Source organism: Pagrus major, chromosome 2 (genome assembly GCF_040436345.1).
Source record: "Pagrus major chromosome 2, Pma_NU_1.0".
Lineage (NCBI taxonomy): Eukaryota > Metazoa > Chordata > Actinopteri > Spariformes > Sparidae > Pagrus > Pagrus major.
In genome coordinates, this window is record NC_133216.1 from 14,056,522 (window position 1) to 14,084,176 (window position 27,655).

Genomic DNA, 27,655 nt, shown 5'->3' on the forward strand with positions numbered 1-27,655 from the left:
TGGGCCCCCAGCTTGTGACGTTTACGAGCAAATAACTGCAGAAGAAGTGCAATAGTTTGTTCACATTTTATTCACAGAAATATAAAGTAGTATGTCAAGTACATCACTTTGTACAAAATTGCACAGACTCTTCAAAACTCAGTCAGACAACAGAAAATTTAGCTTTTAAGAAGTGTTAAGAAAATAAAAGGGAGACATGAGCAATCTGTGATATGTGAGATGGGCTCTCGCAACAAACGGGTTCCACTGAGGATGTTTCATCAAGAAGAATCGATCAATCAATTGTACATAAATAAGACTCGATAGGAAAAATGTAATTTACAACGGCTGAGGAATAAATATGTTTCAAAAATAGGATTCAAATTGGCACATGAACTGCTCCTCCCGCTCCTCCACTGAAAGTGAAACCTTCGACGCTGAATGGCCGTGCTTGAAAAGACAGATGTCGACTGTTGATATGTTTAGTCCAGCTGAGGAAAGGTTGTGTTGCATATGTTCGAACGACAGTAGCTGAGAGGTGTCTGCTTTTATGTTCATGTTTTCAGGGGTGTCTAACATGCTTTAAAAGAAAAGCTTGACATTTTGGGAGGTGCATTTACTCATTTTGCAAAGAGATATCTGAGAAAATTTACACCACACTATTGTGTGTACGGCGTGCCATTTTTTTCCTAGAATGGTGAAGGAGTGACCAGCCCTACTCTGCCTCTGATTGGCTAGCACTTGTTGCCGTTAAGGCTGCAACTAATGATTGTTTTCTTAATTTATTGTTGACTGTTGTTTAGCCTATAAAATGTCAGAAAGGGTTGAAAATTGTTGATTAGTGTTTCCCAAAGCCCAAGAGGACGTCCTAAAATGTCTTGTTTTGTCCACAACCAAAAGATATTCAGTGTGTAAGGGCGACTACTCTGGTTTCAAAAAGAAGCTTATGAAAAAGTGACCCTTCCTCTCATTTGTTTTATTATCTCTGTAAACAATTCCTAAATGAGCTCATGGTCTCAATCGTTAGTTTCAAGTCTTCATCATTACGGCATGATGTTCATTTTGTAAATTATGGTCCTGTTAAGAGTAAGACAGAGGGTAAAGCTAAAGGGTATGCTTTAGGGCAGTGCCACCTTGTAATTAACAAGCTGCTACTACAGCGTTCCCTCGGGTTCTCAGTCAGATCCAATCACCATATCCTCCCCAACTAGCTTTGGTGCAAATATGAACTTCTGGCTCCAAAACCAAGTTGGTGACGGTCATGCTGCCAAACTCGAGGCTCGGAAAAAGTAGCCCTCAAACCAATAGGTGACATCACAGAGGGTTTACAGTTGTTTGGGACTGTCTTTATCTTAACTGGTTGGTTTGTACGTCTGGTTAACTGCTCCACCTCCATAAAAGAGCAGTGCACTACACTTCCCTGAGCTTTTCTAGAAGACCTTCAGAGGCTAACGTTTCCCCCTGGTTCAAGTCTTCATGCTAAGGTTAGCTAACTGTCCGCTAGCAGTATAGCCTCATATTTTTTTACAAGGAAGCAAATAAATGCAAATCCGGAAGTGTCAAACTTCTCTTTTAAGACTGATACTTTGTATTATAATGAATGTGTCTGACTTTGACGTCAATTCTTACAGTAAAATAAACATTTTGTGGTGCAAAATTTAGCCTTTCTTTTGAATTATTAGCTAACTTGACAAGCTTAAGCTCAATACCCTGCATAAAGTAAAGCAGCAATGTCGCATCTGCCCATTCAAGCATGGCCATCTAGCACCCTTCACCTCAGTGACTGTACCGTTCCAGTCCACACCAGGCCGCACAAACAGTACGCAACACTGCCACCTTTCTAAAAAACTAGGACCCAGTCCCTCCGATAAATGCTGGATTTGGTATAATAATATCTTAAAGGCATTACTTCATAGTGAACTCCTATATTAACAGCATATCTATTCTACAGGTTATTGATATGATAAGCTTGAATACAGAACCAGCACCAGACGGAGGGACCTCGAAAACCATTGTTTTAGAAACACTACTGTAGCACACCGATCATTGAAAAATATTTGGACTCTAATACACCACCGCACACTCATAGAAATAACCCAGTATGACAGCAACATGGGAGCTGCCCTGCCTGCTTTTGTGTTTTTATCTTCCGTTTCAGCATTTTTAAACTCTCAACATATGACCACCTGTGTGTATGTTGCGGGCATCGATGAAACTGTGATAACAAAACCGTTTCAGTATGCAGAGATATGCACGTTGAGCGGGAAACTGACAGTAAAGTAATCACCTGCGTTTAATTTTTGGGCTATTGTGATAATGCGAGACCTCCTCGCAAACAGTCCGTTCAAGTCCAAGGAAATTGTCAGGCACTAAGACCCTTTAGGCTGTACACGTTTAAGAAAAACATCTCCGAGCTAACACTAACACACCCATGATCGCTGTAGTGATGTTAGTGTAGAGCCGAGACCCAGGGCAGGACTTTGTAGGGAAACCCTGCGGGGACATCGAGGATATCCGGGACAGACTCAAAGCAGCTTTACAAACATTAACGGGATGCTCTCGGGAGCTCTGAGGGGAGGGAGCTGTTTCTTCAGGGTCATTTCAAGCTCTCAGCCCTTCAGCGGGGTGGTGACACAGGCTCTGCTCCCAGGGAACTGTGGGTGAGGATGAACAGGAAGTGGTCAGAGGACATGAATCAAAGCCATATGACTTCCTCCAGCTTTCTCTTCCTACACTCATCTGCTTTTTCTATATCTTGGTTTCATCTCCTGCCCCACCTCATTATCTCCATTTCGTCTGTTTCTCTGTACACTGATGTTCTTCGACAACTAAGTTTGAAATGAAGCCACAGATCCACTGAGGACACGCTGCTCGGTACGATCTCACCTCCCCTCTCAAATCAGAGCAACAGGAAACTGCCTTGAAACAAAACAAACAAACAAAACAACGGGTGATCCAATGATCTGGACCGTTTTCATCATCAGCAGATTGTCCCATGTCACCTCCAATCCAGAAAATACGTGACTGAACCCTGCCCTGGGTCGTTTAGTAGAAAGAGTACTGGTTCTCCACTGCTCGGGCCCTGCGAGTCCCATCAGCGTCGTGGTAGTCCTCGGATGCACCACTAGAGGCCTCCAGCAGGCGTTCGGAGCTGTTGCTCCGGCTCTGTAACCCTCCTCCCACTCCTGCTCCGGTACCTGGGTCACTGCGGGAGAGGGAGGGGAGGGCGGTGGGTGAGGAGGAGGTGCTCGAGGAGAGCGGGGCGTCAGGAGGGGGGCCTGCAGGCGGTGTGATCCCAGGAGGGTGGAGAGCAGGCTGGGCTGAATCTGTCCGACAGCCTGCATCCCTGGGTGGGGTGAGGACTGGAGGCACGGTCACATCTGCAGCAGATTGTGGGAAGAAGGAAACAATTTCATTTTAATTGAAGATTAATAATTGATTAATTTATGCTTTTGATAATTGTTTGTTGCTTTACACTGGAGAGCTGCTGGCAAAAGGCTCCTTCATAGAGCAGCATGTAAACACAGGCAGTTTGGACCTCCTTTATTGTCCTTTCTCTAACACTGACAACACTGGTGCCAAAGACACGCCTGAGCAGTGTATCAGTAAAGCCTTTTACACCCTGAATCAAACCCTCACTCTATGAAAGTCAGTGTTTGGGAGTGAGTGCATGTGTGTGAGTAGGTCCAGCGTTTTGGGGAAACAGAGGGCCTCTTTGTGGTCACCAGGGTGGGTTGGGGCCGGAGTCTCGGCCTGCATGCAAAACTCCTGCGGTATAATCGCCCCCTCACTCTCCTGTACAGGAGGGCATTCATCCCATGCCAGGAGAGCGGAGGGCAGGAGTAGTGTTAGTATGGACGAGGAGGAGGAGGAGGGGTTCAGTGAGTTTTAGCTCTGCTCCCTCCGTTGAAAACCTCAGCTATCCATCGACACATTTGACTTTCTGGAAGTTTTTAATCACCCTCCGATATCCTTTGCTGGACTGAGGATCATTTGTTAGGCTGTGACACATCTTTCTTTAAAACCACCTACAAACTTGATATTTTAAACTGTAGAGGCAACTGAGGTAGTTACACAATTATGGTAAATGCTAAAATCTCGTGTAATAAAGTGCGAATGCTCAAGTGCCAAAAACTGCAGTTCATGGAATGGTCACTTGGGGAGAGCACCAGGCTTTGAAGCCAGTTTTTGTAGCGGTCAAACTGTGTAATTACAACATCACGTGATGCACTGGGACCCAAAAGCACTTTTTCCGATAAGCTTACATTGTGAGAGAAGTGGCTGTATAACAAATGGCTCATTTCACTATCATTATTTGAGCCATTCGATCCAATAACATGTGGAAAGTCTAGAAGAGCCGCACAATTAAATTATTTTACCCATATTCAAGTTAGCTGGGAGCTAAACCGGAAGTTAGCCGGCACGGTTGGTGGAAATCTTGAGTGCACACGCTCTATGGACCCCACAGGAAGTCGAGTGCTTTTGGCTTCATGCACCACTGAGCAGCTGTCAACAGGGGTTCCTGTATTCAGATTTCTCTTGTTATATCCACGGTGAATCCCCATGAGAACCCCCATGTTAAAATGCAAAACTGTATAGCGGAAATAAACATGTTGACACCCTGGTTCAAAAACTGGTTTTGGTCGTCAGTTGTGCGCATCCTCAGAAATGAATGCTGATGCACAAGATGCATTATGCACATGAATGGTAGGAGTGGTGTAGCACCAGTATGGGGACAACATGCTAACGTGTACCTAGTGGTATCCTCCGGTAACACGTGTAGTATAGAGGCAAGTGTGAGAACAACTACGTCTACAATGTTGACTTGACTTTGACTTTTCCACCTGCTGTAAATAAAGCACTAATTAAGCATCTATTAACTACCAACCAGTGGCCTTTTCATGTTAATAGAAAACCCTGTCAGGGTCTTGACATCAAATGTCAAATTATAACCGAATATTATTTGTTGTCTGGTACAGGTGGCTAATAAGAGAGATTCACATCTATGGCCTCTGCAGTTATATTTTCAAGCTTGTATGTGAGCAGTTCATGTTTGTGTGTTGTGTACCTGTGGTGGTGGAGCTTCGCTGCACTTGTACATAGGAGCGTAATGTGATGTCAGCAGAGCCTCCAGACTCGAGGGGGATGGGGTGGGCGTGGAAGTGTCTCAACATGTCCGACACGGTGTGGAACCACAAGTGGTGGACGTGGCACTGCCCATTCTCGTTCACCGACAAACGCAAATGCTGGGAGGAAGAAGGAAAGGAAAGAGGGAGACAGGATAGCAACAAGGGAGAGAAAGGTTTAAGATCCAAAGGAATGAAGAGGGAGAGATAGATGGTAAAAAAAATGAGGGATGGAAAAGGACACAGGACAGAATATTTCAGTGTGAGACACAGTGAACATCTGAAACAGACCGACCAAGACAGAGGTCAGGACATTTCTGCGAGGCGTCTCGCTGTGGGAGCAGAGCGACAGAATGCCAGGGCTGACACCAGAGGAAGAGGCGGCAGCTGACACTTCCTCAACACTGCCTGCTGGCAGGATGTGATGTGCAGGGATCATGTTGCATAAGAGCACACAAAACGTTGACATTACTGCATCTTTTCCAGGGACCTGAACTACTTGGTGAGCTGTGAGCTGCAGTGGCTGCATCCCAAAATGTCCTGAGAACAAGCCTGAGTGAATTTAATTCTGCTGCAGAGCAGAGCTGCAGCTGGGAGGAGATTAATGTACTCTAGTTAGTTAAGTTAATTCATTATTTAAAGAATATACGATCTATAGTAAATGGTGATTTTGATAACTTATTGTTTTAAGTGTTTTATTAAGTAGAATTTAGACATTTTTTTTCTTCTGTTTAAAGCTTCTCATATGGCAGAATTTCCTCCTTTTTTATTTCAAATCACTTTAAATTCAATGCATAAGCAAACTGAAGCCACAACTTTCGACTCTGGTATTTTTCCATTATTTTCTACCTTTTATAAACTAAATTGTATGTATAAACTAAACAGGTATTGTAGATTCAGTCATATTACATGGTGCTGTTTCTCCTCTCTCTCATCGACTCACCTTGGCTTTGCCTTGAAAGTTGAAGGTGAGGACGTACTCGCCAGGCCTCGTCTCGCTCTGACGAATCACGAAGAGCCCGTGGCTCCTGGCCCCGCCTGCAAGCACCAACTGGGCCGCACGCACACGGGACAGTGTACCGTGGAACCATGGGTAACCCGCCAGGCTGGCATCGCCGTCTGACTCTTTGGCTCCTTCACTGCCACCTGAGATGAAACAATATCAATTATTTTCTTCTTTTCCTATCCTTGTTGAGTATTCATATGCTTTGATATTGTGTGTCTGGAGAGAAAAGGAAATGTTTGTGTAATTACCTGCGGAGGAGTTGGAGCCCTGGGCCTCTGGGGACTGGAGGAAGCGCTCTAAAGGCATGTGGGATGGGTGCTGGGTGAAGGGGGGTTCCCTGCAACGCACTGAGGGGGCACTGTAATGCTCTGCAGCTGTAGGACACGGCCTCTCCGGAGCACGATACACACCTAAACACATTTTTTTGAATTTTAACACATTCATGTGAATCAAATGAGTGTCATGTAAGAGTGAATGCGTCTTTGCTCACCCTCAGACAGCAGCTCACAGCTGCATGAGGCCACCATGGAGCAGTCTTTGGACGCCTGACCGTGAGGACACGACGCCAGCTCGATGTCATCGCCGCTGTCACTGTACACAAGCACGCAGGTCAGGAGAACCGCAAGAACGTATACACAAAACCCAAACATCACCGAGTCCCAAACTCTACACACATTCACATCCTCCAAACACAGACACAAATAATCTTTCTGTTTACGTCCTGAGCTGCACCGACAAACGTCCACTCACCCAACAAACTGGGGAGGAATGTCAGCGGTGCGAGCTCACCCATGTTTGTGCGAAAGCAACCTGTCAGAAACTCCACTAATTTGATGATTAATGACTGTGTGTGTTACCCCTCCTCCCCCCCTCTCTCCATCCCTCTCTTCTCTCCATCCTCAGCCAACAGCAAATATTTATCTGGTGGTTTACCCCGGGTCTATGCAGTCCTGGATGTCAGCGACCCAGGAGTTTTTCTGCAGCGAGTCGATGGTTTCCAGGATGTACTCTCCCCCGTTTTCCACCTGTGGAAGCAGCCAAACACACTGCGATCACACACTGAGCTCTGTTCAAAGGACCAGCGGACAGAACGGCTCATTTTCCAACAACCTGTTTATATAAATCAATTATATCTGAGACTGAGGCAGGTGTGTTACTGTGGCTGTTGAACTGTTCCAGAGTTAATATAGGTTTGTATTTTTCATTTTTCTTATTTTTTCTTTTCAATTCAGTTTAGTTTATTTAGTTAAATTAAAGTGAACTTTAATAACCTTGGTCCCGACCTTGAGAACAAACGTGTTGTCCTTGTCGGGCATCTCCAGCGGCATGGTGGTCCTCACCTCCACGATGGCTGACAGAGGGATGCTCACTTTGGGTTTTGAGGACTGAAACATGAAGATAAAGATGCACAAACAAACAGAATTAAAGTCACATTTAATTGAACTGTAAGAAAAAGAAAGATTTTGCTTGTGATATGTGATAACTCAGCATTGAGTAGCAACCTAGACATGAGGTCAGCATTAACAACTGCAGTTATAATATCAATCTATGGGGCTGCAAAATAGTTAAATAAGTTTTACTGCTACACAGCAAAATGTTTTATCTAGTCTTGCTTTTCTTCTCTCCATAGTTTTATCTTGAAATCCTCCAAAGAAATATCAAGGCTCAATAAAAATATTCTCTGTCAGCGTAAGTCAGATATTTAACATGTCAAACCAAAGCAAACTAAACATTGAGAGTTGATCTGTATGAAAACACCCACTCTAATACTACTGATTAATGGTTAAATAACATCCTGTTTGAAATGACTTCAAATGAACATATTAATAACATAACTGGTGGTGTTGGTAAAAGGTTACATGAGATTGTCTGACATGGATGTGGCGAGATGTCTTACAAAAAAGGTTTGGAGCCAAAGCAACAAGCATTCACTGCTTGTGCTTGCATACCACACTGGGTCGAGAAACATGTGTAATGTTGTAGCAACATTATTTCTTATCATTTCTACTTTAGAAAACAAAAAAATGCATCACTGCCTGGGTGGGACTATAATTTAATCACCAAAAGCCCCAATAAAGAATGATGAACGGTCCAAAGTAAAACGAGGTCCTTCAGTACATCCTGTAGGAGCACTTGTAAAAGTAGAAACTTTATATTTTACTACAGAAATAACCCTAAACAGAGCTTTTAATTAGGGCTGCAGGTTTACATTAAATGCTATCACTTCACCCTCTTCTTAAGTGTAAAAAACACCCGGCTTCTCCAAACCCTCAAACCTCTCCTTCACACGATAATGAAAGGGCGACCTGCAGCCTGAATTATTGGTGCAGCCTCGGCACCAATGAGCTCCATGTGTCTCGAGATTGAATAACTCATTCAAATAAAATAAGACCGTTATTAAAAGATTGCAGAATCTGCTCAGTTGTGATGCAGTCTCTTATTCCCTCTCCATGTTTCGCAGCAGTTATTCCTGCTGAAAACAGGAAGGCGTTTACAAGAGGGTGAACACAGAACAACATCCTGGCCTCCGCTTGCCCTCTGCAGAGAGTTGGATCCAGACGATAATCTTAACAGATCCAATGAGTGTGTTGGAGGCGGTGAGCTGTGTGTGTGTGTGTGTGTGTGTGTGTGTGTGTGTGTGTGTGTGTGTGTGTGTGTGTGTGTGTGTGTGTGTGTGTATTTATTTCTGTGTGTTTCAGGAGAGGCAGAGCGAGAAGGAGGCTGACTGATGGTCTGGCAGAGGCTTATCAGCTGATCTGTCTGGAGCAACACTGTTCTCATCTTGATCTGCCTGTGCAGCTGGCTGCCATCCACGCCCACAATTCCTCTCTGCGTATCAGATGTCAAAAAACACTTCCTGTATTAAACTATCTGACCATTTCCTGTTCTGTACTGTACCTCTCCGCTGCGGACAGCAGAAGCACAGTGTTCACTGTCTGTGGAAATGTTTAGTTGGTGGGAACCAGTGTTAACCAGCGCACGTGACTGCATGTAGCTCTTACAGGACATACGCATGTAGTGAGGGTGGTCTTAAACTTAAAGGTGCAGTCCACCCAAATGACAAAACATTTTTCTCTCTTATCTCTAATTGAGACAAACGCCAGATTGTTTTGTTTGTATTTGTCCATGTTTTGAGATATTTGGTGATTGTTATTATTCGGTTATAGTGAGTTTGTTTGTGTATAGTGGTCACAGCAACACTAGCATTCATCTGACGTCGTGTTTCTGGTCTCCTGATGAGCGAAAGTCCAATATTTACTCTCCTTTTTGCTCTGTTTCGGTCTCCACCAACTCCTGAGGGAAATGTTTGGCTCTTAAGATGCTTCACTGTGTTTACCAGGTAATCGCTAACTTTGTCTGTTTGCCACATGGTGCTGAGCAGTTAGCTAATCGACATCCAAATAAATATTCAATGGCATCTGTTGTTTTTTTTTTGTTTTGTTTACATTTTTAACGCATTACATCAAAAATCCCCAATAACCCAGTAGTTGTAGTGCAACACTATTCAGTACGCATCCCATTAATTATCATTACTTATTCTTAGACAAGGAGATTTAAGCTGGATTGTTTTGTGCGTCACAGCTTTCATCTAAAGTCACCAGCACTGCATGGAGCCAGGGACAGTGATTAGTGACCGAGCAACAGCCAGGCTTTAAGTTACATCGCTAGCAAAATGTTAAGCGTCTGGAATAATTTTAAAAATGGCAAGAAACCCTTACGGAAAAAATAAAGTATATAAATGATTAAAAAAAAGAACCAAATCAGTCAAGCTATGGGACATTAAGAAAATAAATACAAATATCTGTGTATCACTATGAGCCATCCCTCTCCATTACACGTTATCTGATCTATTGTTAATACAAAGCGGAAACCACAGAGATTTAGACACCTGGCCGAATAAAACAATCCGAATACTTAAATACCACAAGAGGTAAGTGACAAACTGTAGACACAATTTCCCAGTCCCTCCAAAAAGTTGGTTGTTGCTCACGTGGTTTATTCTGTTTCTACATTTGTGAGGGAGCTAGCTTAGCACTTAGCATTCAGTCAATGCTGCATATGAATTTGAAATGGGCATTTTTTAGGGAATATTTTCATTTCATTGATAAACATTTAGGATTGTCTGAACGTCCTCAGAAAAGGGTCTCTATTTCAGTTATCCAAGAAAGTCTAGTACATAATGAGATATTTGTACTTGAAAGAACAGTATTTCATTCCTGCCACTGGAGGTCTCTCAACCAAAACAAAGCAAATGTAAGCAGCGTGGGATCATTAGAGTTGTCTTCATTGTTAAACAACCTCCAAGGCTGGTGAAAATCTATCTACGTGACTCAGGCAGACATGTTCACAGAAAAGGTAATATATTTACGTTTTTTTCACTTTATGTTTAGTAACGTTCGCTGTCTTCCTTCTTCACTCTCTGACTCTATCCTGAAAGTTATAGCTATAGGTGACCAAATGAAAAGCGCTTCAACTTTGAGTACAATTACGGATTTCACTGGGTTTGAACATTGTCGGAAACGTGAGATACACAACTCAACAAAATATATAACGAAAGGTCGAGTCGTTTTTAGACATTTGTGTTGTGTTACAGCTACCCTTACTCTCCAGTTATTGTTACTTCGGGTGGTGTGAACCTCAGAGTGTGTCGTCGTCTCAGGACCTGCTGCGGTGTCATAATGCAGGCAGTTAGCATGCTGCAGTGAGCCGTCTCAGATTGATGACCCTGACAGGGATGGAGCCAGAGCCAGTCAGCCAGGAGCAGGCAGGAGGAGTGAGATTTTATGAGTCAGTTTATCTTTCCGACACTGTTGACTCTGCACCGTTATGATTTGTAAGATCTGAATAGGACGGCAGTGATAAAACAAGTCGGAGTGTCTGCGGGGCAGGCCTGTCGAGATGTGTGTGTTTAATTAATGTGTCACTTCACAGCAGCTCTGAAGTTTCTCTCAGTCTCAGTCTGCGACTCATGACAATTTTCTCACATGTGGGTGCTAATGGAGCATTACAGATGAAACTGCTGACACACAATTATTAAGTTTCGTTTCATGTGTTCCCCTCGTGGCTTTCACTAAGTTTGTGAATGACTCACCAAACTATTTTGGTTCCTATTTTCAGTTTGTCACAGCGGACAGTTTGCCAAAGAGCCGATCGATACTTATTTTTTGCACTTGAAAGGGAATCTTTGTGATCCGCTCCCGCTTACAGAAATCAATGTAACAGCTTCCTCTCTCTCTCTCTTTCTCACAGTCTCTGGTTCTCTCCACCAGCCCCTTCACCCCCTCCCATGCCTGTCTCCCACCTGTCCTTACCCCTCTCCCCCTCTCTGCACAGCCTTATCCCCACATTCCCACCAGCCATGATCAAAGGACGGTGGCAGATTTACACACACTCAGCTGCACAGCCTCGCAGCCTTCTTAAGGTCAGGGGCAATGATCTGGAAATCCCATAAAGACAAATGTGAAGTGTGCATGCATGCACGTGAGTCTCTCTCTCTCTCTGTGCGTGTGTGTGTGTGTGTGCAGTTTGACTTCAGGCAGAGCTCAGAGTCAGGGTCACAGGGGCTGGATTATCAGGCTGGATTTATATCTGGGATTCAGAGAGGGCTGCAACCAGTGATTATTTTCATGAATTATTCACGTGATTATCAGTTTTTCAATCAATCTTTGAATTGAATCTTCAATCAGACATGTGTGCTTCTAAACAGTAGATTGAGGAAGTGACTTTCTCACTGTACCTGGAAAATCTTTGCTATGATAGATGGGGCTCTGGTGGAAAGTTTTGCAGCATTTGGGGTCTGGACAAAGACCCCAATAGAAACTATGAAAACACAGATTTTCCTGCACCTTGTTTTGTAGTCCATAAAAGTTTTGTAGTCCGTAAAACATTTCTGGAGCTTCACAGTAAAACAGAAAAATGCAAAATGATTTGAAAAGTCATTGTTGACACCCTAGATGCACGGTTGAGCTCCTACACCCACTTCAGACTGGATGCATGCTAACACTTTTAGCTTAGCAGCTACAGTGAAGATTTCAGCTTCAAAAAGGGTATAAACAAATCAATTTGTGATCCTGTGGTTCTGGAGACTTGGATTATGCCAGACGAGCTGTATGGAGCCTTTTTATTGATTTTTTTATGTTGTTTTTTTACGTTTTAAAATAAGTCCCCATCTACTTTATATGTTTAGGAGAATGCTGCAACACTATTTTGTGAGGAAGCTCCAATTTTCTTTTTCAAATGAAACTTTTCCTTTAAGGATTGTGTATTTAATGGACACATTTGTAAATAATTTGCTTGTGAGGGCACAATAGTAGCTCAGATGGTAGAGCATGCACCCCAGGTATGGAGTCTGTGTCCTTGCTGCAGCGGCCCAGGGTTCGAGTCTGACCTGTGGCCCTTTGCTGCATGTCATTCCCTCTCTCTCTCATCCCATTTCTAAATAAAGCCATAAAAAAATGTGTTTGTCTATCCGTTTTATTTCTGTCGGGCAGGGTTGGGTGGAAAAAGTGTTTGATGCAGTTGGCGTAAATACATTGAAAGACTTTAAATGAAGCTGTTTCAAAAAGAGGGAAATGACTGAAGGTTAAAAAAAATGTGACGTTCTCTAACGGATTGTGTTGGCAGCCCAACTGTTCGAAAACTTAAATTTTAAATACTATCAAAAAGTGAAATAAGCTGGCATTTTCCCAGCTAATCATTCCAGCACTACATCCATGTTTTCTGCCTACTTGTGCTCCATGTCTGTGTGTGTTTGTGTACCTTGGGTGGTACGTAGAACTCCAGCAGGAACCTCTCGCCTCCTTCATCCCTCTTCGTCTTCCTCAGCAGCAGGCGGCACTTCTGCCACTGTGCAGCGCCCATACAGTTTGTGTCATCAGCCACCATGTACCTCAGCGCTCCCTCCCTCTGGATTTCCAGCATCTCAGCCTTGTGGCCCTGGGAGCCTCTGGGAAGCCGCAGTTTTTGGGACCACTTCTCTCCCCCTGCTGCCTCCCCTCCTCCTGCACCTCCTCCTCCTCCTCCACCACCCCCGTTAGCCTTCCTGGTTCCGGAGGGACCATCGGGTTCAGGGGAGGCCCGCCTGTGCCACATCTCCTTCACCCCGTCCACCACACAGAGGCTCATGTTCCTCAGGGAGAAGCCCTTCTTGAAGCGAGCCTTTGGGTGACTGACCGACACGTCCTCTGAGCTGCGGGACTGTCCAAGAGCAGAAACTTTGTGAGCTGGCTGGGGGCCTCGGGAGGCAGTGGTGCCACTGCCTCCTCCATCTATCCCTCCACCTCCGCTATCCATACTGTCTAGGGATTCACTAGAAGCCCCTGCGTCCTTGCGTCTCTGGTAAAGGTCGTGACCGTAGGACAGCGGGCAGCCCTGGATTCCTAGAAAGGGAACGATGCTGTACTTTGGCGCTGCGTTGGAGCCGTCCTCCCCTGGAGAGGACGCCTGGCTCTCTCGAGCCTGTGTCAATGCTGCAGTGAAACACTCCAGAAAGTGATGAGCAAAGTGCTGTGAGAAGCTCACATCGGCACCAGGCGAGTCGTAGCACGGGTTCTCGGACAGGAAGCGCTGGAACTTGTCAGCGAAGTCTGCAGCGGAGGCTCGAGCATGGAGCTCACAGAACTCTCGCCAGTCAGGCAGTGGGCACGAGGAGGAGAGCTCCGGGCTACCGGGCACCACCGCTCCGTTCATCACTGAGCCATGCCAACCCACCGAGGAGAGGCTGGAGAGGAAAAAGAGGAGCAGAGTGTTAGTGTGGCTGCAAGGAGAAGATTGTAGCATGTATTTGTGTGTAACTGCTGGCCTTGGATCAGATGCACAACAGTTGTGGAACAGCCTGCATGTGTGATGGTGCAAAGAACAAAAGACGTGTGAATGAAGCAGACTGCTGGACCAGCTTCTGTCTGTCAGTGGAATATTTATATCTTGATGATATGAAACATGAAGTCCTCGTGTACAGACTCTCTGTGACACGTGTTTATCAACAAACTAGAATGGCACCCAGTAGAGCGTATACCTCCGCCAAGGCCCAACAGTCCTCTTTAGTTCAATCAAACCTAATCCGACATCAAACTCGATAGCCGTGTATCACCACCAATACATGCTTAATCATAATTTGATGTAATAGATACTAGAGGCCTACATACACCTTTTCATCAAGATCCGTGCATTATTCCCTGAGAAATTAACGAGAAATGTCAAAAAAACGCCCTATCTCGCAATGGTGAAGACAGTAAGAGGTCATTCCTGGATGCGTCTCTTTACTGTATCTGCACCAAAAGTTAAAGGGATTCATTCTGGGCCGAGACTCATCCTCCATCTTTTGAATCTTATTCACTCAGTTAATTGTTCAGTTCCCAACATGAGGATTTCAGTCTTGTGAACGTCACATACTTTCAAAAACAGGCCAGCATTAATCCAAGACATTTTTAAATGGTTTGTGTAGCCAAAGATGTTAAAAAAATGACTCAACCTATGAAGAAAAACCTTAAGCACACAGTGTATATAACTTCTGCTGCAGGGTCTCTCAATCACAACAAAGACATAGTTTGATGATGTTGTGAAGTAGTGTGTGATCATGGGAGCTGTCGTCTTCATTGTTATCAGCTAGAGGTCGAGCATTATGGCTTTTTCAGGGCAGATACGATGCCGATTATTAGAAATCAAGAAGACCGAAGACGATATTTGAAACTGATATTCATTTACAGTAAAAATTCAAATCCTAGTGTCAAAATTTCAAACAACCAGTGATGGAATAAACCCAAGTACAATCTATTCAAGTACTGTTCTTTAGTACAAAGCGAAAATGCTGGATATAAGCCCTGAAAATCAGTCTATCTCTATTATCAACCATCACCGCTGGTGAAACTCTATCTGTGCCTCAGGCAGAAATGTTCCCAGATGAGGTAATGTATTAAAGTTTTATTCGCGCTGCATTCAGTCACGTACCACGACTTCCTTTCCTCACTCTCTGACGTATCATCTGATGTTTCCCGGGATATAAAACTACAAGTTACCAAATGTTACATATTGTATCTTTAAGGCGATGACGTCTCCATCCTAAAACCATCACATTTCTGGCACCATGACCTCATTGTCCTCAGCATCCTTCTGCACTGTGATGGGATTTTATTCACTTTGAAGCTCAAGATTATGCACAGGGATGGCACGTCATTGATGGTTTGAAAAACAACTTATCAACAGATTCGATGTGACAGCAGATCAAAAAGAAATCAGTGACTGATGGTTTCTGACAGGCGCTCAGAAGATGTGAGTTATCTCCAGTAGGAGTGTGTTCTGTCAGGGCAGGTTAACACAGGCCGATCGTACAGCTCCTCTTTGTGTCCTCTCACTGTTGTTTTTCAACATGAGCTTTTTTTTAAGCCTCTCGTCCCCTCGTCCTTACATTCCTCTGCTCCTCAGCATGTGTGTGTGTGTGTGTGTTCGTATGACTCAGCCTCCCTCTCCGGCTCGATCAGTGCCAAACCACATCACATCACTGATAAAACTCTTCTGCAGTGAGGATCTAACACAGAGTCATCCCACCGCTTGTCTCTTCTCTCTCTTTCTTTCTCTGCCTCACCACATCAGTGACTAATACAGCATCAGTGAGCAGAATCGCACAATCAAACACATGTTGGTTCGATTATTGTTGTCTGTAAGTCACACAGATAAAAGGATATCATCTGAGCGGGCAGGCTGGGTGACATACGCGCGGGGACGGCCAACGCTCCCCAAGCTGTGAGAGCTTATTCTCCGAGCTCTTGGCAGTTCCCTCAGAGTATGCGCTCAAATATTTGCTTTCTGAAACTGCCCTCTTCGACCAAATCACACATCCAAGCGTACAAGCCACAGAGTTTCCTGGAACTTCTCCTTTTCCTCTTTATTGTCACTTTCAAAAGCATCGGTGTGGGTTGTCTTTTCATAAAGGATTAGCGCAAAAAACTCTCCACTGGAATTAAGTCTGACACACACATTTAACTACAAGCCAATCTCCGTCTCATTCCTTCTCCCACAGATCTTAAAACAAACAATATGCCAGATCAGAGAGAGGATGAGATAAGGGAGAGTACACAGGAGGCTCATCTCTTAGCTCATCGCGTAGAGAGAGAAACTCTAGGATGCTGAGACCCGGTGTCAGAGCTTCAGAGGAAGGCTCTGATGGATAGAGACACTAGAAAGTAAAGGAAAGGATGGGATTAGAGAATAATAATAAAATAAACAGAAAGGGGAATGATTCTGTTATCTGCGTGGATGTCCGAGAGGAATCTAGAGCACCAAATGATGACGACATTTAGTTTCACTTCTCTTCTTCTCTTCACCTATAGTGTGCAGAAGTGGGCCATCAGGGTAGATTAGAGTAGATGCGCGCTACTTCTGCACGTCATGGTTTGGGTTTTTAGTTTTGTGATTTCATGTTTCATGTTGAAACTTTATCCTCATGTGTCATGTTTTACTTCCTGTCTTTGTCTGATGCCTGTGTTTTCCCCTCACTCTTTGTTTAAATCCAGAATCGAATAATCCAAAACAAAAAGCAGGCACAAACAAAAGGAGTAATCCAAGTAAAACTAAACAAAGTACAAACCAGAACAACACAAGGACACATACTGAAAGAAAATACTTCCTACATGAAACTGCTCACAACAGCATCTGTTGATTGTTAGATCATGAGTTTACGGGATCATGATTTCTGGGAAGAGACATCTTTGTGAAATGTCTTTTTTCTTCTAGATGTGTCATCTAGTTCCATTATAATCAAGGGAAGGCTTATCTATACAGCTGGTATCTCCAAAATGAGCAACACACATCGAAACAATCCAGATGAATAAATCACACAACAGGTAAGTCAACCATTTTTTAATTGGAAGCACAACATTACAAGATACTCTCATGTAGCACTGAACAATGTGTTGTTGTTGCTTTCTCCCTCATTCTGCTCCCCGGGATGAAGCACAACCAAAGATCCTGAGATGTGAGCGCTGTCATAACGTCAGGTGAAAGAAATGCATCCTGACAGAGCCGAAGAGCAAAAAGACGAGGCAAGATGTTCGACTTTGTGACGCTGATCCTATCCACAAACTGACGAAAAGGCAGAGAGAGAAGAAATAAAAAGAAAGAAAGAAAGAAAGAGAGAAATGTACAATCTTTTACTAATATGAGTATGAATGTTGAGAGCCTCAGAGGTGTCATTAAGGGAGAATATAATACTATAATTCCTCACCTTCATACCTTCAGTCTTGTCTTGTTTGTACTCCAACAAGACAAGACAAGTACTGGATTTGATATGATTTTATTCAGACCATGGACTGATGTGTTTATTTCAGGCTGTGGCTGTTAAACACAACTCTGCGTGTTATCTTTGAGATCCCTTTAACGTATTATACAGGATGTTTTGCCGTAAGGACGATGATGATATACTGCAGATGTCATCCTGTTCATAAAAGCTCATTCTAGAGGGTCTGGAGCGTTTCATAAATGTCGTCTTCGTCATCTTCAAACTTCCAGCTGACTAAATCAGCCGAACCAAAGGCGTCTGCTGGCCTCTGCAAGAGGGAAGGAGGCCAAATATATAATATGGTGTTGACTTATTAAATTGAGAGAATAAATTGGTAATTCTTGCGCACACATTTTAGAATTAAGGACCCAAATTATTAATTAAACTGTGCACACACATTTTTTTTTTCAGCCAAGACACCTCCCAGGCTCCATAAGGAGGTCATTTCAAGCTGTGCAAATTTGACTGGTCGTTATAAGGTTTCTTAAATGGATTAGTGAAATTCAGACACCCGAATAAAGTAAGAAAAAATTCTGACTGAAGCATACTTGCCAACCCTCCCGATTTTCCCAGGAGACCCCTGTTTTCAGTGCTCTCTCCAAGTTCCTTCCAGGAGTCACAATTCTCCCATATTTCTCCCGATTTATGACAATTTTTCATATTTTCCCCTTTTAGTTATCATAACCTGTTTCTGGCACTGTACAGTGTGTAGTCTGCTGCACTGTTGAGCCTCGTCCCTCATCAGTGAGTCAGAGACAGACAGAGTGATGGAGAGGAGAACGAATATAGAGTCAATCAGACCTCGGTACTATCAGGTTCTGTCAGTCACATGATCTGAGAAAGACAGATTCAAGTTTTCAACCCTACTAATTCAAACAGACGGTAAAATATTTCAATGCTGTAAATTCAGTGAAATTTTAGTATTCAGCAGAGGGTATTTGGCTGCTTCTAAAATTCAATTATTACGGCGCTTTTGGCTTCCATACACCTCTTAACTTCTGGAAAAGAGCTGCAGATCATCTGAGCCAAAAACACCTACATTAACAACTTAATAGTGTTTATAAAAAAAGGACTAGACTGATTAAGAAGCCGTATTTACATTTATAACTCCAGACATTGTGGCTTATTAGAAATTCATAAACAAATTGTCAACATTTATAACTGATTTATTACCAGACAGAAAGGAAAAACACCAGCTGAAGGGATTGCTCACAACCTGGCAACCCTGAATGTGTTCTTTTAATGGCTTATAATTGATTTATAAAGCATTAGTAAATGTGTTCATAGCCATTAAAGTGGCTTTTTATAAGGAGTGCGTAACTAGAAAGCAGCGCAGAGTTGATAAAAAGTAAAAGTAGAATCACTTTCATTCATGAATCCATCACTTCATTCATCCAAACATCCATCCATTCACTCTTTAAAGCCACGCGAGATGTGTAGGCTAAACTGCTAATTACCAAGTGTTGTTGTAATAATTAGCTCGTACCCCTGTGTGTGCGTGTGTGTGTGTGTGTGTGTGTGTTCTGCTGCTGGCTGCGAGGAAGTCAATACCCATTCAGCTATTTAAAAACCTGCACTGGGCCAACTTTCCACTCATTCAGCAGAAAAAACAACAATACACAGTGAGGTGCATTTCTCAAACTCCTGCCCTTCCGCAAAGATGAGGATGTGCCTCTCTCTCAAGGATACTGAACTGACTGTGTGCCGCGCCCACACACACACTCACACACACACACACACACACACATCCACTCACCGAGTCAGCATGAAACTCAAGCCATGAGATGCTGGAGGAAGTGGACAGCATTAAGGTTTGCTGAGGCTCAGCAGACTGCAGAGCACACAGACGGGTATAAAGCAAAAATAATATGAATGAAACAATATTAAGGTACTTATACTTTGAGTATTTCCATTTTACCTCTACTTCACTACATTTTTAAGGGAAATATTGCATTTTTTAAATATAAATCTACCATGTTACCCTGCTTTCTTTTATCATTTTAACTGTATTTCTTGTTTGTACAGCACTCTGTAACAATGTTTTGAAAGGCGCTATAAAAATCAAGTTATTGTTATTATAACTTTTCACTCAACTACATTGAAAAGCTGTTAAATTTGCTAAACAAACACATTTCTTAGCAGTAAACCTGTGCTTTCCTAACTTTTTTGGCACAGAAAAGCTAAGATTAGAGAAAAGTCCAGAAGAAGAATCTGTGTTGCAAACCTTTTTCTTTCTTCTTTCCAACCTCATTAATCATGTCACGACCCCTCAGTTTAATCTCGTGACCCTTTGGAGGGAGCCTGACCCAAAAGTTGGGAATCACTGGACTAGACTGCCTATCACTGACACTGGGCGTGGCAAGTGTAAACTATGATATCACCCATTGGCTTGTGGACTGCCGTTTTGAAGCACAGAGTTTGGCATTACGGCCGTTGCCATGTTGTTTTTTTGGAGCCAGAAGTGACCATCTTTGGACAAAAGGTGGAGCTGGTGAAGATAACATGACTGGATCCGACCGAGACCCCGAGGAGACACAGTGGGAGCAGCCATGCCCCAAAGCATACGATGCGTTATCGTCTATTTGATTGTAAATGGGACCTTAATTTACTAAATAATCATCACGCTGTATTGATGAAGCGATTGGGATCATTAACTCATTAGGAAACCGTTTACTGATAAGTCAAGTGAGAAGTAGGGTCATTTTCTCATAAGCTCATATAAAAATGGACTTTTGCAACCAGTTAAGTCGCCCCCTGCGGGCCATTAGAAAGAATCCAGGTTTAAGGCACTTGGCCTCACCTTTCAGAACCAGAAGCTCCGCCAATATCTTAAAGAGTCAAAACAGTGTTGTCGGAGGTTAAACAGGCTTCAAACCTGAGCGAGCAGCAGAGGGCTGCCTCTTCAGCCCGGTGTTAGGGTACTCATCCATCCAGCAGTTTCTTAGCAACATTATCATTTATTCTGAGTGGTGTTTGTGTCCACCTGGTAAATGTAAATCCCACATTAACTCTCTTTTTAGCTCAGTTTTGGTCTCCACCACCTCCTGAATTTAAATATCTGGCCCTTAGGTAATCGCTAACTTTGTCTATTTATGAATAATATGAATATGTAGTAACGTTTGCTGATTCTCTGTCCCGGAAGTAGCACCCTGCATTACAGTAAAATGATGTAATTGTCTGAACGTATTAGACTGTTCAACTCGCTCTCATACTTGCCTTTAGCCACTTAATCATTATTTCCACCTTACTGATGATGATTATCAAAAAACTTATAGTTTATAGTTAATATTTCATGAAAGTACTAGCATTCATCCCTACCATATTGTCGTATATACCGATATCGAGGTATTTAGTCAAACATATTGTGGTATTTGATTTTGCTGCCCAGTCCTAGCATTTATGAAGTGCTTTTGAGGAAATTTAAAATATTACGACACATATTGTGTATCATAAACACACTGCAGTAGTTTGAGGCGATGTCTCCCAGCCGTCGAGAACGGAAAGAAAACTGCAGCCGAACAATGAGCTGACACTCAATATAGCTCTGTAAAACTGAGGGGGTGGTTTCTTTAACTATATTTTTTATCTTAATTCTTCTGTAATTCTACCGAAGTAAAAGACTTTTAATTGTAATAAAGTATTCCAGCATAGTTGTATTAAGCACTTTAATTTAAGTGAAGGATCTGAGTACTTTATCCTCCACTGGTGGGGGGGCCATGTTATTTTGCTCCATAGGCCAGCTGCTAAAACAATCAGTGAGCATGTGGAGGTGGAGGAGACATAAAGAGAGGGAGACACACTGCAGGACGAGGGGGAGCAGAGGCACCATGTCGAGTCTCACATCCCCACGACTCCCTTCAGTCTTTTTTTTCTTCCCTGAGAGAAAAAAAAAAGACTGAGGGGAGTCGAGGGGAATCTAAAAATGTTCACCTCCATCCTCCAGGCCTCAGAAGCCCCCCTGCTCCTGTATCTCCTCCCTATCTGTTGTAAAAAATCTACCACTGCTGTGCCCCCTCCTCTTCCTCCTGCTGCTTCTTTACCCAGGGGAGCGGGGCTGATATCTCTGTCAGATGGTTGGGAGTTCTGTCTGTAACAGTAAACTGACCGGCGGGGAGGAGAGGAAAGAGACATTACTGTGCAGGGAGAAGCTATCAACTGCAGCCTGCAAAACACATCGTACAAGACACGTTCACTTCATGTACTTCGCGGAGCCCTCACAGGACTCCACTGTGCAGAGCCAAGAACTACATAGGCCTGATTAAAACAGTGGTGTTGTAACGTAGAGCTACTGAGGAAATGATGCTGTAGCCAAGCATAACGGATGTCCAAGGATTTGTGTTTTTAAAGCTGTGTGTACACATACCTCTGAGATAAACACTGTATGCATGTAGTGTACCAGACTCCTATATCCAAACACACGCTCCTGTGAGCAGTTTCATGCCAGCAGTGTGACGCTCAGTGATTGGCTGATGAAGATGATTGGTGATGTTGTGCTCCCACCCCAGGGAGTTTGGGCCATGTTTTCTAAGATTAGCCTGCTCCACAGCACAGCAGCACACTCAGTCCAGTACAGCGCCGTGCACACACACGCACACACACACAACATCTTCAACACTGCTTGAATCCATTAATTATGTGGTCTTATATAAGATGTAAATATTGCAGCAGTAACATGTGGACTGAGGACATTTAAGGACATAAAACATGATGTGTTCGCTGCCGTGTTTATGTTGGTTCGTACATATTCACAGTGATTTTCATGAACTGTTCATGCATGTCCAAATATTAATGTATATTAATGTCAGCATATAATTAGAAGAGCTGAAACAAGTACTCGATTAGTCTATTAGTGGAAAGTACTTTTGATAATCGATTCATAGTTTAAATCATTTAAGGAGCAAAAATTACAAAAAAATCTTTTTTTTCTCTATTTTATGCAACTCTACATTCAATATTTTACCATTTTGAACAATTGATCAGACAAACTTGGTCATCTGAAGGCATCACCTTTGGCTCCAGGAACTTGTGAGTCCAAGAATCAAAGATATTCACTTAAATAAAAGCAGCAAATCATCACAGTTGAGAAGAGAGAATCAGTAAATGTTTGGCACTTTCGCTTAATCAAATAACTGAAACGATTAATCATTTATCAAAATTGTTGACGTTTGATTTTCTGTCAATTAGTCGACTAATTGTTTCAGCTCTAAATGAATTAATCGATTGTGTCATCTGTTAAGCTTGTCAATTGTGAGGATTTGCTGCTGTTCTTCGTCGTGCAGAATCGTTAAATGAACATCACTGGATTTCTGCCTGTTAGACGGACAAATCATTTTGAAGGCAACACTTTCACAAAGGATATTAGTCACCGTCTTTTACATTTCATACAAAGTGGGGCCTGTGTGCCAAAGTTGGCCCGCCATAAATGTTTGTGATTATTATTAATATATGCTACGTGCATGTTTTGCAGGTTTTAGTGTCATATGTATAGAGTTTCTTTACTTTACTCCTCGATGACAGTAAACTGAATATCTTTGGGTTGTGGATAAAGCAAGACATTTGAGGACGTCATCTTTGGGCTTTAGGAAACACCGATTGACATTTTTCACCATTTTCTGACATTTTATAGACCAAACAAGTAATCGTTTAATTGACAAAATAACTGACAGATTATTTGATATTGAAAATATCAATATATATATTTGTGGCCATTGTAAGGTTAAACTTGAGCTTTCTGTGTCCAACATTGGATTGAAATCATTGTATTAATATTTTAGTTTGTGTAAATAATCCAACTGTACACTTTGTACTGGGTAAATTTAATCCAGTATTGTGTCTGTGCTGCACTGACATTTAATATGTGACATAATCAACCTGCACTGCAAGAAATATCCAATTACTGACAAACACTAAAACCCAAATTAAGACTCCATTTGCAGCACAAAAGTAGGTGACAGTGATGCAGATATCATCACAAACATGTTGTGATGATGTTCAGTTACTACTGAAGGTGGACGGAGAGAAAAAAGCAAGACTCTGACACAAGGAGGGAAGTCACTCTGACAGAAACCTGACGCAAAGAAGTCAAAAGACAGATTATTAATGTAGGGGTGTGTGTGTGTGTGTGTGTGTGTGTGTGTGTGTGTGTGTGTGTGTGTGTGTGTGTGTGTGTGTGTGTGTGTGTGTGTGAAGAGATGTAAACCAGCTTCAACACTGAACAAAGAACGGTGGAACACAGAGGAGATGTAGACACAAGATAACAATCCCAGGAGGAGGAGGAGAAATTGCAGATGGAGATGAAGATGAGAGACGAGGATCAGGAGGAGGAGCAGAAGTCGAGGTCAGCAGTAATGGCCCCCTTTTCTTTTCCTACTTTTAGAAGTGTCCACTTCAGAGCAGCCAGGTCGGTGACCTTTGAACTGACCCCTGATAACTTTGTCCCTCATGTGACTGAACAATGTCTGTCTGGAGACTTTGTATCATAGCAACACACGACAACTAGAGAGAGGAGATAGTCTACCTTCACTGTGACAGACATAAGAAAGGTATGCAGCCCTGATCCAGACAGTGATACGACCACCTGCATGAAGCTCTCTCTCTCTCTCTCTCTCTCTCTGTGTCTCTCTGTCTCTTTCTGTGTGTGTGTGTGGATTCAGACAGATGCAACTGGTGATAAGAAACCAGACATGATGATGAGCAGGGCCTCATCACACAGATATTAAACACATTAATTAGCTTGTCCTCCACCAGCAGCCTCTCCTCTCTTGTGGTTTCTCTGGCAAGCAGTGGCAATGTAAATATTGAGTGAGCTCAGGCATCCATATGGCAGCCGGTGATAAAGGACGGAGCGCGTGGGAGTACGCACATTCTGCCACTGACTTCCATTTCCTGTCTCTCACCCACCAGGTCTAACTAATTTCACAGATGACCACAGGCCTCGTGCAGAGGAGGAACACTGTACAACCCGTGTGAGCATCAAGTGGAAGAGATGGGGTTTTTAATGCGGTGTCGCAGAGCGAAAACAGCCTGATAATCACACAGAGGGTGGAAAACATGTATGGCTCTATGTAACATGGCTTCTTGATAATATGCCAGCTTTTAGGAATGCAAGATATGAATTTTATGCAGCCAATACTGCTGGTACTGCTGATACTGCCAATACCACAGATACCGCCGATACTACAAATAACGCAGATACCACTGATAATGCCAAAACTAACAATACTGCCAATACCAACAATACTACAAATAACGCAGATACTGCTGATACTGCTGATACCACCAATACCAACAATACCGCCGATGTCACCAATACTACAAATAACGCTGATACTGCCGATAATGCTGATACTGTTGATAACCACGATAATGCTGATATCTGCAACAACTGCAGATACAGCTGATAGCGCCAATACAGAAACCAACTTGTGTAGCTGCTGCGCTTGTTGGGTAAAGCAATTTGACTTCATATAATTGGCTCCATTTATCAGCTACAATTTCAAGGTTACAGTTATATAGTCGATAATATAAATTTCCCAACATCAGGACGATAATTCATCAGGACGATATTGATCTTGCAGTAACACTTGTGTATTCCAACTCTTTTCTCGTGCTTTATTTGATATTTGCATCATTAGATTTAAAACAAGGGGAAGTAACAATGCAGCACAGTTGATAGAGCTGGAGTTTCGTGATAGATAACTTCAAACTTAAAAATGAATCAATAATAAAATGTCACCTAATTTTCTGGTGATTGAATAATAGATTATTGACTAGTTGTTTTAGGATGTAATGCTATACAATACCCTTTGTGATAAAATACGAATCCTTTGAACATTATACTATTAGTATTTGTTGAGACCCTGTCAGAAAAGCATTTTTGTGATGATATTTCACGATATTTTAAAGTGTTCTTGTTATTTTGTCCACACCCCTGCAGAATACATATACTCTAGCCTGAGTGGTGTAGCGTCACTCAGCTTGACTGAGCTGTGAAAAGCTGAAGTTTTAGTGAATGAATGTTTGTAAAATGTGTCTTTAGAGGGAAAACAACGAAGCAATATCCCTGCAAGACTTTTATAGACTAGAGTTATAGGTACGGTACTAAATATTGATCCCTGCCTTTGATTAGGTCACTATGAAATCATAACATAGTAGCAAAGATGTATTAAAGGCCACTGTAACACATTTTGTGTGAAAAGTGAAATCATCTTTGTAAAATGTGACTTTTGAGGGATGTTGCTTGAAAATCACAACAAAACAACAAGAAGAAATAAATACTATAAAATAAGTCCCTGCCTTTGATTAGACCACTAAAAAATCATTACATAGTGTCGAAGATGTAAAGTGGGTTTTTTACAGTGACGTTAAGGCCATTCTTACTCATTTTGTGGTGTGTAATAGCGATAGATTGATTTTCAGGGACGATATTCAGCATTTTTCTGATTATCGTATCGGTGATTTATCTGTCAGATTGCCGATAAAATAAACAAGTTTAAAAATGTGCTACTTTGGTTCTGATGCAACATCTTCTCACACAATGTCCTGCCCACAGCACTATATGATTGGTTACACGTCACAATTAATAGCCCAAAAACACTGAGTAATCTGAATCTGCAAAGTAACTAATAACTAAATTTATCAAAAAAAGTCGTGGAGAGGAAGTATGAAGTAGCAGAGTCAGAAAATACTCAAGTTAAGTACCTCAACATTGTACTTTCATTCATTCCATCACTGGTTAGTCTACAATTTGAAGCTAAGATTGTATTCTTTACTGCAAATGTACATCAGTTTCAAATATCAGCTATCGCTTTCCTTGATTTCTAATAATCGGTATTAGTATCAGCCCTGATAAAGCCATATCAGTCTACCACTAGTGTGCATGGTGTTCTTATTATTCTGTCCACCCCCTGCAGATGATATCTTACCCATGGTGGACTTGGCAAACTATGAGCTTTGAATATCTTAACTTTAGGGCAACATTTATGTCAGCTTTGTAGAATTTGATTTCAAACAGACGCTGCTTAAGAATTAGAACAAAAACAACATTTCTAATAAAATATTGAACAATTTAAATGTAAATAAATAAATAAATAAATAATAATAAACCTTTCTCTGTGATTGGTCACTATAAAATCACAGCACAGTGCCACAGACGCCTCCCAGCAGTCTTATCATAATATTAGCAGACGTGTTTCCTGTTAAAATCAGGCTTATTAGGCTTCATATTAACTGACTGAAGCCTATAAAAAGACACATGAGAGAAAGTCAATATCGGGCCTAAAACAGGCCTGCTGCAGGCCCAGAGAGCCTATTTACAGCCAACAGTGGATCGTTGTGCAGGCTGCGTAATGGACTTCATGAATGGGAATGGGCAGCAGCCTCCTGCTGAATGGCTGACAGCTCCTGGTCCAGACAGCGGGAGATGAATGGGAGCCCGGAGTCACGCGTCGGTACACTGGTTCTGGATCATCTCGAGCGGGCCTGCAGCCTCCATCACATCAGATCACATCACATCAGGCCCCTGAGCCGTGCTCTGACTGACCACACTTCACTCCCTCAAGGCTATTAAATGGATTATCGGAAAAGCCCCTTTTACACCGCGACCCTCCTCCAGGAAGCCTCGTCCACAGTGTCCGCGCTCAGACACCTCCACCGCCAAACAGCTCCGGCACAAGGTGGCTGACTGTGAGGGTGAATCTGGGTTTAACACCAAAACGCGGCAGCCTCCTCTCCTCTCCTCTCCTCCTCCTCATCGCCTCATCTCCTCCTCCTGCTCCTCCTCAGCACCTGGAGGTTTGTTGTTGTCTCCTGACAACAGAAAACCCTCCGCAAGATGTCTGATCAGACGCGTCAGGACGGTCCACACGCGCTGAATAAGAAATAAAACGCAGCGGCAGGAGGAGAAAAAGAAGAAGGAGAAGGAGGAGAAGAAGCGGCTCTCACCTCAATGCAGGACTGGCTTCATGACGCTGGTCGCTGCCTGTGAGACGGTCCTGGTGCTGCAGAGTGGATGCGGTCTATTCGGGATCATACATGGTGATCCCCCCCTCAGCTGGTGGTCTCCTCTCCGGGTTAGACGCGCTCACAGCCGGCCAGCTCTCCCTCCATCTCTCCGCTCGACGCACTGTGCTGCTGCTGCTGCTGCTGCTGCTGGTGGTGGTGGTGTACCTTTGACTCTGCTCTTCACAGACCAATGACAAGCCAGACAGACTCAGAGGAAAGGCTACTTCCGGTAGATACTTTCAGAATAAAGCTGCAAGGTGCTGCACAAGC

The 27,655-nt window shown here is 42.9% G+C and overlaps 1 protein-coding gene across 1 annotated transcript; it reads right to left on the reverse strand.

The window, feature by feature from the left end:
* Positions 1-54: 54 nt before the first annotated feature.
* Positions 55-27,447, reverse strand: LOC141017930 (SH2B adapter protein 2). The gene is made up of 9 exons (XM_073492747.1): positions 27,326-27,447; positions 12,871-13,831; positions 7,395-7,496; positions 7,045-7,136; positions 6,602-6,702; positions 6,360-6,521; positions 6,049-6,251; positions 5,048-5,225; positions 55-3,359 (listed from the first exon to the last, which is right to left on the reverse strand). Exons 2-9 carry the CDS (start codon positions 13,798-13,800, stop codon positions 3,025-3,027), a joined length of 2,103 nt encoding a protein of 700 aa, XP_073348848.1. The 5' UTR covers positions 13,801-13,831; positions 27,326-27,447; the 3' UTR covers positions 55-3,024.
* Between the last annotated feature and the right edge of the window lie 208 nt (positions 27,448-27,655).